The sequence below is a fragment of the Leuresthes tenuis genome, unplaced genomic scaffold, assembly GCF_036924035.1.
Source record: "Leuresthes tenuis unplaced genomic scaffold, fLeuTen1.0.hap1 SCAF_12, whole genome shotgun sequence".
NCBI classification, from domain to species: Eukaryota; Metazoa; Chordata; class Actinopteri; order Atheriniformes; family Atherinopsidae; genus Leuresthes; species Leuresthes tenuis.
This window is the reverse complement of record NW_027325366.1, coordinates 33,436,919-33,451,591: the sequence shown is the minus strand read 5'-3', so window position 1 is coordinate 33,451,591 and position 14,673 is coordinate 33,436,919. Positions and strand designations below refer to the sequence as shown.

General features: G+C 46.9%; 1 protein-coding gene across 1 annotated transcript in view; it reads left to right on the top strand.

Annotated features, from left to right (window-relative positions):
• Positions 1 to 4,432, top strand: part of LOC140319797 (aryl hydrocarbon receptor-like) — a 42,521-nt gene extending 38,089 nt beyond the window's left edge. Inside the window, exon 11 of the mRNA XM_072397585.1 lies at positions 231 to 4,432. Coding sequence (XP_072253686.1) covers positions 231 to 287 — 57 coding nt within the window. The 3' untranslated portion in view covers positions 288 to 4,432. The remainder of the gene's footprint in view (positions 1 to 230) is intronic.
• Positions 4,433 to 14,673: the final 10,241 nt, after the last annotated feature.

Genomic DNA, 14,673 nt, shown 5'->3' with positions numbered 1-14,673 from the left:
GGTAAACCTCACACACACACACAGGTAAACCTCACACACACAGGTAAACCTCACACACACACAGGTAAACCTCACACACACACACACAGGTAAACCTCACACACACACAGGTAAACCTCACACACACACAGGTAAACCTCACACACACACAGGTAAACCTCTCACACACACACACAGGTAAACCTCACACACACACACAGGTAAACTCTGTATTTTCTGTCTCCCCTCAGACCAACCGAGGCTTTGTGGCTCCGGCTCTGGACGTCGCTGCGTACCTGATGGAGTAGCGCCGCCGCCGCGCCGCTCAGATCCAGTATAGTTGGCCTGAATCGGTGCTTTTCCACGCCGCTTACGTTGTCTTATTACCACACATTATATCCCTGTGTACCATATCCGCTGTCTGCTCTGCTTTCAGCTGCTGCTTTAGCAAAGATACACCTTGATAAGAATGAAGTATAAATTCACAAGTGCGTTTACCTGGAAGCAGCCGCCGCCGCCGGCTGGACGGAGGCAACCAAAGACGTTTTTATAAGGGAAACCGGAGTTTGACGCCATCACTCTGAGCTCTGGAAGGAATCTGTGGAATAAACAGCTGTGCCTTCAGATGAGCATCATCCCAGATGAACTCATCTGTGTCTTTTAAATGAACTGCTTAAGTGTATATTTATCTTTTGTAATGTGCTGATCTGCTTCGGCTCTTGAAACCCGACACGTGCACGTTGCACCGTGCACGTTGCACCGTGCACGCCTCCATCTGTATGCAGTATAAACGGACCGTTATTGAGATTATTTCCCAGTGTGCAAAGCGCCCCTCAGACTCTGAGCCTCGCTGTCTTTGCTCATCCTGCAACTAACTGATGACCAAAGCTGCGGGACCGTTGAATGATGCGGACGCCAAACCCCCCCCCGCCGCACGCCGTCTGCTCATTCTTCTGAAGCCAGGAAACACTCAGGAGACACGAGGTAAAGCGATCAGGAAGGAAACGTTTCAGAGCCTGCTCAGGGCGAGCAGGAGCACGTGAAAAGATGTTTCTTCCTGTTTCCCGCTCTCAGGTTCTGCTGGAAACACTTAAAAGGGTTTTAAAGCCCAGATTTCCTCCTTTGTTCCCACAGACTGATAAAAAAAAGGATGCAGTTCTTCACCGTCAGACGTGAGGCTGACACGGAAGTGCCTTAACGTGCAATACCACTAACAGCCACTAGGCTCCAACCCTCACCGAGTGAAATGATGCAGCCGGTCACGTGATTTTATCTCCTTTAGGAAACATTGGACCGTCCTTTTTTGAAAGAAAGGAGACAAATCCGAGCTTCTCTTGATCATTTCCATCCAGCTGAACTGACTGATTCATAAATAAAAGGACGGCGGCCTTTTAGCTTTGAAACGACCGGCCCTGGTCATGATGTTTTAGGCATCAGTTATAAACACTTTAACCTGTTAAGTTTAGTGCTCGATGTGCTTCCTCCTTCCATCGTCCCTTCACCTCGTGACATTTCCCAGAGAGGTCAAAGTTTAGCAGAAGATGACGAGGGGTCAAACCCTGAAGGTGGCAGCAGGTAAATGCTGACCTTGTTCAGAGTGCAGTTACTTCCAAAAGAAGCCCTCAGGTGAGCCGGGAGGAGCTGCCAAACCTGCCAGAGCTTCCTGGTTGAAGGTCACAGCGTCACCGGCTGCCTCGCGTAAACTGAAGCAGCACACACACACACACACACACACTCTCACACACACACACACTCACACACACACACACACACACACACTCACTCACACACACACACACACACACTCACACACACACACACACACACACACACAGACACACACTCACACGCCTCTTAAGTCACACAAACAAAGACTCGAGGCTTGACTGGGACTCGAGGTTTGACTCGGACTCGAGGTTTGACTCGGACTCGAGGTTTGACTCGGACTCGAGGCTTGACTGGGACTCGAGGTTTGAGTCTGACTCGAGGTTTGACTCGGACTCGAGGCTTGACTCGGACTCGAGGTTTGACTCGGACTCGAGGTTTGACTCGGACTCGAGGCTTGACTGGGACTCGAGGTTTGAGTCTGACTCGAGGTTTGACTCGGACTCGAGGTTTGACTCGGAATCGAGGTTTGAGTCTGACTCGAGGTTTAACTCGGACTCGAGGCTTGACTCGGACTCGAGGTTTGACTCGGACTCGAGGCTTGACTGGGACTCGAGGTTTGAGTCTGACTCGAGGTTTGACACGGACTCGAGGTTTGACTCGGAATCGAGGTTTGACTCGGACTCGAGGCTTAACTCGGACTCGAGGCTTGACTCGGACTCCAGGCTTGACTCGGACTCCAGGCTTGACTCGGAATCGAGGTTTGACTGGGACTCGAGGTTTGACTGGGACTCGAGGTTTGACTTGGACTGGTAAACAGTTTTCATTTCATGAAATTGTCTTTATTTAATTAGTTCTGATGTATGAAGGCTGACGGCAGGCTGAGCGTCGCCTCACGCACACACACAGCCTCTGATATCAAAACTACTACGTAACCGTGGCAACGCTCACCTGGATCCATGTCTTTGGTTAGAAAGCGTTCACGCAGACAACAAGACAAAACAAGCGGCCGGTGTGTGGTATCAGGATGGATTATGCCAGCTTCATCAGGCACCTGAAACACGGTCAGCAGAAGGGAAACTTAGCGACAGCTAGCAAGCTAATCAAAGTAAACTGTAAACCATACGCAGATCATAGCTTCGTTGTTCACTTCACAGCGCTGCTGATTTATCTGCAGCAGCCTGTGAAATTGGGGAAGGACTGTAGTTAAGTAGCTTAGTTTAACAGTTAGCAGATTAATCTTTAAGCTAAGTCTACGTGGATGTAGCTTAACGTTAATCTAACTGCTGTTTTAAAATAGCCTACTTTTACAATCTGATAGAATGTTTTGCATGAGAAGTTCAGGCTGCACAGCCAGTTATTAATAAGTCTGTTGATGTATCCTGTGGTGCACAGCAAGCACACACATTTCCAAACACATTTCTATACTTCAAGCTTTCATGGCGTTTCTTCCCTTTGGATTGAAACAGTCCTCTTAAGTAACCGATCGGTTTAGATCCTGCAGCGTATCATGATGTTGCATCGATTGATAATTCAGAACATGCAGCAAAGTCTCATCTGGACCGAATGTGTCTGATGAAACGATCATTTCAGCCATTTCAGACTCGACTTCTTATTGGTCCTCAAAGACTTGAGACTTTACTTGGACTTGGAAAAAAAATACTTCCTCACACACACTCTCACACACACACTCACACACACACTCTCACACACACACACTCTAACTATGTGACACATGATTCATGAAATGAAAACAGCTAAAGGGAAGCTCTAAAAACATCATTTTTACATTTATATAAAGTTTTAAGGCACTTAAAGTCGTTTAGAGTCAGAAACAGAATAAAACGAGTTGGATTTCCCTGAGGGTGGAAACTTCTTCCTGCATTTAGCTGTAAAGGTCATGATGTCATAGGTCATGTAGGCTGTGATCTCCTCGGTTCACCTGAACGCAAAACTGGACCTGAACACGCCCACACGCTCGGACCCGACCCCCCGGACCTGAACACGTGTTCGGACCCGACCCCCCGGACCTGAACACGCCCCACGTGTTCGGACCCGACCCCCCGGACCTGAACACGCCCCACGTGTTCGGACCCGACCCCCCGGACCTGAACACGCCCCACGTGTTCGGACCCGACCCCCCGGACCTGAACACGCCCCATGTGTTCGGACCCGACCCCCCGGGACCTGAACACGTGTTCGGACCCGACCCCCCGGACCTGAACACGCTCGGACCCGACCTCCTCCTGCAGCCTCGGGCTGGACCGGCAGCTCTCATGGTTCTGACTAAACCAACTGGACTTTCTGAGGTGCACCGGCTGATCCGTCGGTTCTCCATCACAGACACTTTAAGCGAGGGATCTGGAGTCGAGCCCGGCTGGATGCAATGAGCCCGGCAGAGTTCTGGGTCTTTAATCACTACAGAGGCAGCGTGGACGGTTTCATGAAGCTGGATCAGCAGCAACACGGCAGCTTCGGTGGAGTCCTGCCGCTCCGCAGGACGCCACTCAGTATTTCCTCTGACCCCGTCACGACTTCACTGCAGCGCCCACGGTGCTGCGACCCCTGACCCCCGACCCCCCGCAGCGGGTTGGACTGTGAAGCAGACGTGTGATGACTGTAGCCACTATGAAAAACCTGGAGCCAAACGTTAGATTCAAAGTCTGACAGCTGTCATATTTCTGTTGTTTGTTTAAAAAAACGAAAGAAAAGAGAAAAAAATTCAACGTTATTCACTTTTATTTAGCCAAGTACTTAAACTATATCTGTACCGTAATATATGTTACTCAGTAACCAGCCTTTGTGTTCTATTAAATGCTTTTTCATAAACACGTGTGCAATCATTCAACTGTTGTCTGGCTCCTTTCATTCCCACATCTGTCCACATCTGTCCCTGAGAGGATCCATAACCCATCAGAACATTCTGGGACCTTCCTGCCGTCTGACTGCGTCTCATCGTTTTAATTTAACATTTTTATGTCGTTGTTTTTTATGTTGAACAGAAACTGACAAAATACACGATAAATACCAAGATAAATGGATCAATAATCCGTCAATAAGCCGATAGATCAGAGAAATCTGAGGTTAAAATGAAAGTAAAACTTAAATGTTTTCACCATTAAAAGAATTTGCAGCAAAAACACTCAGAAGTTAAACTGATGAATAACTTTTATTGTATGAAGAAAATAATGCAGAGATTAAAACAACAATCCTTTTTCAGTCTTTATTTTCAGGTTTATTCGTATTTAAGCTGTGAGAAGAACAAAAGAAGCCTTAAGAAAAAAGAAGTTATCACAGCAGGAAAATGTGAAATGAAAGTAGTATTTCTACCTGGTGGCTTCCTGCTGGTGTGATACAGCTTCAGCTCACATTTCTGGATGAAAGCAGCTGAAACCTGTCTCTGAGAACAGCTGGATGCTCTTTCTCAGCAGTTTTCCCCAGAAGCAGCTGAAACGTGGACTCATCTGCCCACAGAACACGTGTCCACTGTCTTTCTGTCCCTCTGAGATGAGCTGGAGTCCAGAGAACTGGGCCGTGGTTCTGCTCAGAGCTGATATATGGCTTCCTCCTGGTGTGATGCAGCTTCAGCTCACATTTCTGGATGCAGCCGTGGACTGTGTTGAGTGGAAATGCTTTTCCCAGCTCCTCCTGAGCCCATGTGGCTGTATGGATCATGGTGGCCTGACGGTTTCTCCTGCAGTGCTGCCTGAGGGCTCCGAGCTCATCCAACAGGGCTTTCTGTCCTTGGCCTTTCCACACTGAGGTTTCCCCAGACTCCCTGAATCTGTTCCCAATATCCTGCTCTGTAGATGCTGAAAGACCAAAGTTCTTTCCAGTCTGACTCTGAGGAATATTTCCTGAACTTATTGATGATTCTCTGATGGAGTTTGGCCCAAAGCGGTGAGCCACGACCCATCCTTGTTGGAGAGGCTGAACCTTTGGTGGAAGCTGCTTTTATACCCAATCCTGACACCCTCACCTGTCAGCAGGTAACCTGCTGCTTGGAGAAGCTCCAGAAGCTGTTGCTGCAGATTCTGTAAACTTTCTGTCTTTATTTGACTCTACAGCAGCTTTTAGAGTGTTTTGCTGCATTAAACTAATTTCTTTTGATTTTCCAAATACATAGAAACTGGTCAGTGAAGCAGCTTAAACCTGCTCAGAAAAGACAAAACAGGAGGATGAAATGTTTTTCTCTCATTCGATATGTGTCAGTGTGAGATTGGAAAGAACATTTAGAAAGGCTGAAAACTAGATTTCTGAGTGAAATGAGATAAAACTGGAGCTAACAGACGATAAGGTTCGAGCTTATGTTAGAAGAAAGAATTCTTTCTCTCTGCATCTTTTCCTCTGATCTCTCCAGCATCTGATGTTTATTCTTGTCTTCCTTCTCTTCTTCTTCACTTCCTGTTGTCTTCCTTCTCTTCTTCTTCACTTCCTGTTGTCTTCCTTCTCTTCTTCTTCACTTCCTGTTGTCTTCCTTCTCTTCTTCTTCACTTCCTGTTGTCTTCCTTCTCTTCTTCTTCACTTCCTGTTGTCTTCCTTCTCTTCTTCTTCACTTCCTGTTGTCTTCCTTCTCTTCTTCTTCACTTCCTGTTGTCTTCCTTCTCTTCTTCTTCACTTCCTTCTCTTCTTCTTCACTTCCTGTGACACTTTTCTTGCTGCTGTGTCTGACTCTGGGGCTCGTTTTTGATTGTTTTTTACTGTTTTAACTGTGTTTCTGAGGGTTTTTTATCTCGTTGTTGGCGTTTAAAGCAAATTAAAGTTTGAAACCAAAGTAATAAAACACACATCTGAGCAGCCGTGGGTGAGTTTCACAGCAACTTTCCACACTGAGACTTCCCCAGACTCCCTGAATCTGTTCCCAATATCCTGCTCTGTAGATGCTGAAAGACCAAAGTTCTTTCCAGTCTGACTCTGAGGAATATTTCCTGAACTTATTGATGATTCTCTGATGGAGTTTGGCACAAAGCGGTGAGCCACGACCCATCCTTGTTGGAGAGGCTGAACCTTTGGTGGAAGCTGCTTTTATACCCAATCCTGACACCCTCACCTGTCAGCAGGTAACCTGCTGCTTGGAGAAGCTCCAGAAGCTGTTGCTGTAGATTCTATAAACTTTCTGTCTTTCTTTGGCTCCAGAACAGCTTTCACTGAGTGTTGCTGCTTCAGATTCTACTTTCTGCTAAATAAAGGTTCAAAGCAATGAACAAATGACATATTTCAGTTTTCTGGAAACGAGGATCATAAAACTCTAAAAAAACTAGTAGAAAATGTTTACCAAATCATGTGGAAACTGTGACATGTTCTTTAGAAGAGAAGAACAAGTCAGATGTGGGGCCTATTTCATCATTTTCATCCACCAAAAGCTCAAGTTTGAGCTCTTTGGTTCTTTAAAGCTCTTTTATGAAAAGTTGACATTAAATTCAGAGGAAGAGGCTTTAACACTTCCAGCAGCTCTCTGTGGGACCTGCCCCGCTGCTTTACAAGGTTTGGGGTTTATTCTACAACATGAAATACTGTTTTTACTTTATTCAGAGGAGAATGTTTCGTCTCTTCAGACACAGTAAAGAGAAAAAAGTCGCAGCTGAAATTACTCCCCGTGTCCAGCAGGGGGCTCCCTCCTCCACGTACTCCACAGAGGAAGAATATTCCTGTTTATATTGTAGAAAAACAGGAAAAACCTACTTTAAACGTGTTTAAAGATTCTAAAAACATCAGTCTGTGTAAATAATTAGTTGTTAATCAGAATGAATCAACTCAGGAAGAGCAAAAAGTCCTGATCCAGCCCTCATTTCTTTATATTTCCATAAAAACAAGGAAACAGCTGCAGAGATTCACTGAAACATGATCAAACATGAACATAAACCCAGAATCTGAGGCAGAAACAGAGTTTTTTATCAGTTCTCAGCAGCTTTAAAGTGAATCTCTGGTCTGAGCTCCTTTATTCTCCAACACAGCCTGAACCCTCTGAGACCAGCTTTCTGTCATTTCTTTAAGGAGTCTTCAGGAATAGTTCTCCAGGCTTCTTGAAGGACATCCCAAAGCTCTTCTTTGGAACCTGAAGCTTTCTGTGATATCAGCCAGATGAAGGCTTGACATCCATAATAAGTAGAGCCGGGGCGGATACTCTCCTGCCTGAATGTTTCCCAGTGAAAGGATGACTCCATGAATCTAACCTCAGCACATAGTAACAGGAACTTTTTTTTGTGCCCCACACCGTAAGCCTGGCTGAAAGGGATCTGACTACTTCCTGGAGGGACTTCTGACGTACTGCAGCTTTATGTGTAAAATGAGAAGAATAATGATGAAGTCCAGATGTTGTTACTGCAGCTGTACAATCACAGGCTCCTCCTGCTCCAACACAATCCAAAGGATGGCTCACTGAACCACAACTCCTGTTTTCGTCCTCTGCAGACTCACTCTGGGGTTAGCAGACAGAGAGCCTGCGTGCAGATGGAATATTACATCCAGCTGACTGTACCATCGGATTTTCCACTCTGCTTTGTCGGTTCCCATCTCTTCACAAAGTGAGTTCAGGGAGCTTGGAGTGTTGGGATGGAGGATAACGCAGATCCAGGAACCACGAGGAGCCATGTGACCCTTTCAGGAAGTAGCCTGAACACTGTCCATCATGAGCTGAAACGCTGCCTGCGTCCACACTGAGCCGGTTCCTTAGTCTCAGAACCGATTCACCGTCTTTTCTGTTCACCTTTACTGTATTTCATCTGGTGTCAGTTTTCCTTTCTGTTCTCCAGCTGAATGAAGATGAAGCTCAGCTGGTTTTACAGACGTTTCCTGAGACATGAGCAGCAGAGAGGAGCTCAAACACTGAGGTCATCAGCTGTGTTTCTGTTCAGATTTCACAGGATGGAGGCAGAAACATGAAGCTGATGGTCATGGTCAGGTCTGCTTTATTAGAGCTGCGACAGCCTTCTCTTCCCAGTTCAACGACACTTTATTCATCTTCCAGCAGCACAGCATCCAAACCGGCTCAGAGAAACGTTTCAGAAATCTAAAGGACGTGAAAGAAAGACTCAGACGGGAATACTGACATCTGATTGGCTGTTCTGGAGTCAGGGAAGGTCACAGACGAGTCTTCTTGTACCTGAAAGGAGCTTCGGTGCTGCCTTCAGGGCTCACCGGACCATCCTTTATGAGAGGAGGTAGCTGTGAGAGGGCAGCAGGCAGCTCCTTCTCTTTAGTCTTTCTCTGTCCTTTGTACTCCTGATAATAATGTGATATTTGGTGTTTTTATACTGAAATTATGTGCATGATGCAGCGTAATCTGAAGCTAATTTATTGAACATCTGCAGTTTCAGAGCTGCAGACCCACATCACGCTGCTTCTAACAGCATTTTAATGAAAATGTCCAAAATAAAGTATGATTAACGGATTAAATCCAGCACATTTCATCTGTGAGCTGCATTAATTAGAGCTGACTCGGGTTAACTGGGTGTTCGGGTTTGTTTTTAATCAGGCTAGTTTGTCTGATATTGTTCAGTTTAGTTTCTAATTCTCTTCTTCTTCTGGTCTTTTGCTCTGCTCACTCACCTGTGTTACCTGTTCATTCACCAGTGTCTCCTCTGTGTTTAAAGGGGAACTTTTAAACCTGTGGATGAAGTGGTCCCAGTAGAGTGCCTGTGTAGAAATCCCTCCGTTAGCTCTCCTATAGCTGCAAGTAGCCACATAACAGCAGCTATGAGCTAACAGAGCTATGAGCTAACAGAGCTATGAGCTAACAGCAGCTATGAGCTAACAGAGCTATGAGCTAACAGAGCTATGAGCTAACAGAGCTATGAGCTAACAGCAGCTATGAGCTAACAGAGCTATGAGCTAACAGAGCTATAGCACACGGGTGGCAACACCCATTCCGACATCCCACCATTCCGACAAGGCTTTCAGTTTAAGGAAATGTGCGTTACTCAACAGGTGAGTCCCTTCTTTCTGTTCATGCAATTTATATGTTTAACACATGTTTACAGATAAACGTTATTAAAAACACAAAGTCTGGGCAACTGGAGGAGGAGAAGCAGTCCGCGGTGGTTTTCAATCACACACTCCAATGCCACTTGTTTCAACTTCCGAAAATTTAATCCAGGAAAAAAAGGCTTACAAATATGGACCGAAACGGCTCCATAACACGCACAAGAATCCAAAAGAAATGAAAGTTAACTAAAAGAAAGCAAATAAACAGCATGAAGTGGTCAAAATTGGTTTTACGCATGCCTCTGTGCGTCTGGCACATGCGTCTTCGGGCTCTCCCACGTTGGTTTGTGGATGAAAGCTATATGTTCAGCTGTAATGTCATGTAAAAACAATCTCTACATGACATTTACTCCCAGGTGTGACCAGTTAGGTCCTTAAGATATCAACAGGCAGTATAAAGCCTTGCGCAACGGCTGTGTGTTTGTGCCAAATGCGCAAAGCCCATCCGCGCTTCCCATAATTGGAGTGAGTTCATAAATCACGTGAATAACATGAATAAACGTTTTTACTGCATTTTGTTGTGTTTTATACGTTCCGTTCTATGCTGTCATTTCTCTCTTCTCCTATTGGCAAGGCAAGGCAGAGTGCTCGCAACTGTGTCCTGTGCAGTAGCCGTGATCTGTTATTGCAATTATTACTTTTGCATATGATGACAGCGTGCAAAAGACGCATGGGCTCTGTGGAGAGCTCCGCTCCAGCTGGCTACTGTGACAGCTCACTGACACTGTATTTCTGCTTAATCAGTTTCAGTCTCACCAGAGTTACATTAATATCTGTATTTTTATATTTGAAATTCAGGGGATTTTGATAATAGATTATTAAAGTTTGTTTGCGAGGCTGATATGTCGGCGCAAATACGCGCGCCGGCATATCATTAGTGTAAAATGTTTTGGGTAAAACATAGGCTATTAAAAGGAACTGTCGGAATGGCGGTATGTTAAAAAAAAAAACATACCGCCATTCCGACCATAGGAGGAAAAAAGTGTCGGAATGGCGGGACGTTTAATAAAAAATTAAGTGTCGCAGCATGTAACCATAGCACACGTTCGTTCATTCATTCTTCTTAAAGTATTGGTGAAATAAAGACAGATAATGCCTTATTTAGAGGCTGCATCCTCTAAGCCCCGTTCACTCCGTTATATGGATCTCCAGTTATCTAAATATCTTCTGAAGGACGCCGACTTTCACCAAACTGTTCTCAGTGAGTAGATGAACGTATTTCATGCCAGAAATAAGGTTTAAAAACACCGGAGTTCCCCTTTAAGTCACATTTGTCTGATTCATTCCAGCACAGCTCATTCACTCCGGTAAGAACGTCCATCTTACTCAAAGTCGTCGTTCACGTTGTCTAAATCTGATAAATATCCTGCCATGTTGCACAAAACTATCAGCAGCAAACTCTGTGTGAAGTTAGCCGACTGTCACAGAGCACGGAGTGAATAAACTGTGCTGCAGGGGGGCGTGTGGATGAAGTGGTCCCAGTAGAGTGCCTGTGTAGAAATCCCTCCGTTAGCTCTCCTATAGCTGCAAGTAGCCACATAACAGCAGCTATGAGCTAACAGAGCTATGAGCTAACAGCAGCTATGAGCTAAGAGCTATGAGCTAACAGAGCTATGAGCTAACAGCAGCTATGAGCTAACAGCAGCTATAGCACACGTTCATTCATTCATTCTTCTTAAAGTATTGGTGAAATAAAGACAGATAATGCCTTATCTAGAGGCTGCATCCTCTAAGCCCCGTTCACTCCGTTATATGGATCTCCAGTTATCTAAATATCTTCTGAAGGACGCCGACTTTCACCAAACTGTTCTCAGTGAGCAGATGAACGGGTTTCATGCCAGAAATAAGGTTTAAAAACACCGGAGTTCCCCTTTAAGCTCCCTGCTTCTTTCAGGAAGTGTCAGGGCCTCATGTTGCTCTGCTCGGTTTGTTTTTCTCTGGGAGGGGGGGTGAGGAGAATGAATTACAGACAGATTAAAGAGAATTACAAGGAACAGGTGGGGGCATGGTGGGAACTCGGGCCATCGAGGGAAAATGGCTGAAAACAGCAAGAAAAACAAAGACTGAACCACCAGAGCCAAAGCATCAGCAGCCCAAATAACAACACAGAACCAGACAATCTAATTAAAACTCAACCTGTGGACCCTTTACATGATTTAATCCTGCAGCTGTAATAACTGAAGAAGACTTTGTTAATGCGGCTTTAAAAGGTGAATACATAGAAACTGATTATTCCTGTTTTCTGGCACAAGACTGACTCCAAACTCTTTAAGGAATCAGCCAATAACGTGCACGCTGTTCATAACGTGCACGCTGTTCATAACGTGCACGCTGTTCATAACGTGCACGCTGTTCATGTGTTGCATGTAATGTTCCTTTATTCGTAGAGCTCATCACAAAGTTCTCAGCAGCACAATGAAAGCATCAAGCTGGTCTTTCTCAGGTCAAACAGCTAATTCACCTTCAGTGAGGGGCCCTGGTCCAGGAGCTGTGGTCCAGGAGCTGTGGTCCAGGAGCTGTGGTCCAGGAGCTCTGGTCCAGGAGCTGTGGTCCAGGAGCTCTAGTCCAGGAGCTGTGGTCCAGGGGCTGTGATCCAGGAGCCATGGTCCAGGAGCTCTGGTCCAGGAGCTCTGGTCCAGGAGCTCTAGTCCAGGGGCAGTGGTCCAGGAGCTCTGGTCCAGGAGCTCTAGTCCAGGGGCAGTGGTCCAGGGGCTGTGGTCCAGGAGCCCTGGTCCAGGAGCTCTAGTCCAGGGGCAGTGGTCCAGGGGCTGTGGTCCAGGAGCCCTGGTCCAGGGGCTGTGGTCCAGGAGCCCTGGTCCAGGAGCTCTAGTCCAGGGGCAGTGGTCCAGGGGCTGTGATCCAGGAGCTGTGGTCCAGGAGCTCTGGTCCAGGAGCTGTGGTCCAGGAGCTCTAGTCCAGGGGCAGTGGTCCAGGAGCTCTGGTCCAGGAGCTGTGATCCAGGAGCTCTGGTCCAGGAGCTCTAGTCCAGGGGCAGTGGTCCAGGGGCTGTGGTCCAGGAGCCCTGGTCCAGGGGCTGTGGTCCAGGAGCCCTGGTCCAGGAGCTCTAGTCCAGGGGCAGTGGTCCAGGGGCTGTGGTCCAGGAGCCCTGGTCCAGGAGCTCTAGTCCAGGGGCAGTGGTCCAGGGGCTGTGGTCCAGGAGCTGTGGTCCAGGAGCCGTGGTCCAGGAGCCCTGGTCCAGGGGCTGTGGTCCAGGAGCCCTGGTCCAGGAGCTCTAGTCCAGGGGCAGTGGTCCAGGGGCTGTGATCCAGGAGCTCTGGTCCAGGAGCTCTAGTCCAGGGGCAGTGGTCCAGGAGCTCTGGTCCAGGAGCTCTGGTCCAGGGGCAGTGGTCCAGGGGCTGTGGTCCAGGAGCCCTGGTCCAGGAGCCCTGGTCCAGGGGCCATCAGAGGGCTGTCCTGGGTGATAAATAAGCGGAGGCCTTTAAACTACAGTCAGTTAAATCTGAGAGTCCATTTATGATCTCTGCAGATAATGAGTCAAAGTCCCTATAAAACCAGAGAATCTTCCTCCAGGTGACTTTTAGGAAGTGAAACATCCTTCAAAATGTTACAGAGATCTATTTTCTGAGCACAGGGAGGCGGATGGACACCAACAGGATGAGCCGACAGTGAAACGCTCCACTTTTATTTCACGTTCAACATATCTGACTTGATTTTGAGTTCTCCTTCATGCTGAGAGCAGCAGGGTGACAGATCTGATCAGAGTGAAGCCTCTGCTGTCAAACAGGACAACCTTGACCCCTGAATGGACGACCTAAAGCAGCCACTCTTCGCCCCCCCCATCGTTCTGCTGAGCTCAGAGCATGAAAAACACATTTACAGCAGTGGTGAGAGGCTGTCCCACAGGACACTCAGGGTGGAAACAAACACAGAGACTCTCTCTGAGCCCAGAACAATCCACCCTGAGCTCCAGGAGGTGTGAAAAACACACATCAGCAGCTTCAGCTCAGCCCAAAGTCAAAGGAACATCTCACAGGTTCACAGAGATGTTATTCAGTTTGTGTTTCAGCTACAGCTGGGTCACATATTTCTGTTATTTGCTTTTTTCAGGCATGTCAATGTGAAAATGACTCCATACAGGAAGAAATGTTCACTGCATTCTGTTAAGTGTTGGAGAAAAGTTCAGTTCAAGAACAAATTATTGTATCATTAATCATTATTCCATCATCATTAATTATTATTAAAGATCAGCTGCTGTTACAGATAATAAAATAAAATATAAATCAGCTGAAGTGCAGCAGAGACGAAGCTGTGGTAGAAACCTTCAGAGGTCTCCATCAGTGGGTTGGGCTGCTGTTTCTGTAGCTTAGCAACAACTCAGCTGATGATGTCACACACAGCGTCAGCAGGTAACTCAGGTGAACTCTCAGCAGACAACATGGACAGAAACTCACAGCCAGCAGTTCAACATCTGGGCTGCAGAGACGCTCCAGGATTCCACCATCTGTTGTTAACCAGCTCTGTGATCCTCCTCCTTTACTGTTAGCGCTCTGTCTGCAGTCTCTGTCTGCCCGGATAGTCTTAAAGCTGAGCAGAGAGCTGTTAGAGTTGTTCCTGCAGCCAGGTCCAGGATTCCACCATCTGTTGTTAACCAGCTCTGTGATCCTCCTCCTTTACTGTTAGCGCTCTGTCTGCAGTCTCTGTCTGCCCGGATAGTCTTAAAGCTGAGCAGAGAGCTGTTAGAGTTGTTCCTGCAGCCAGGTCCAGGATTCCACCATCTATTGTTACCAGCTCTGTGATCCTCCTCCTTTACTGTTAGCGCTCTGTCTGCAGTCTCTGTCTGCCCGGATAGTCTTAAAGCTGAGCAGAGAGCTGTTAGAGCTGTTCCTGCAGCCAGGTCCAGGATTCCTCCATCTGTTGTTAACCAGCTCTGTGATCCTCCTCCTTTACTGTTAGCGCTCTGTCTGCAGTCTCTGTCTGCCCGGATAGTCTTAAAGCTGAGCAGAGAGCTGCTAGAGCTGTTCCTGCAGCCAGGTCCAGGATTCCTCCATCTGTTGTTAACCAGCTCTGTGATCCTCCTCCTTTACTGTTAGCGCTCTGTCTGCAGTCTCTGTCTGCCCGGATAGTCTTAAAGCTGAGCAGAGAGCT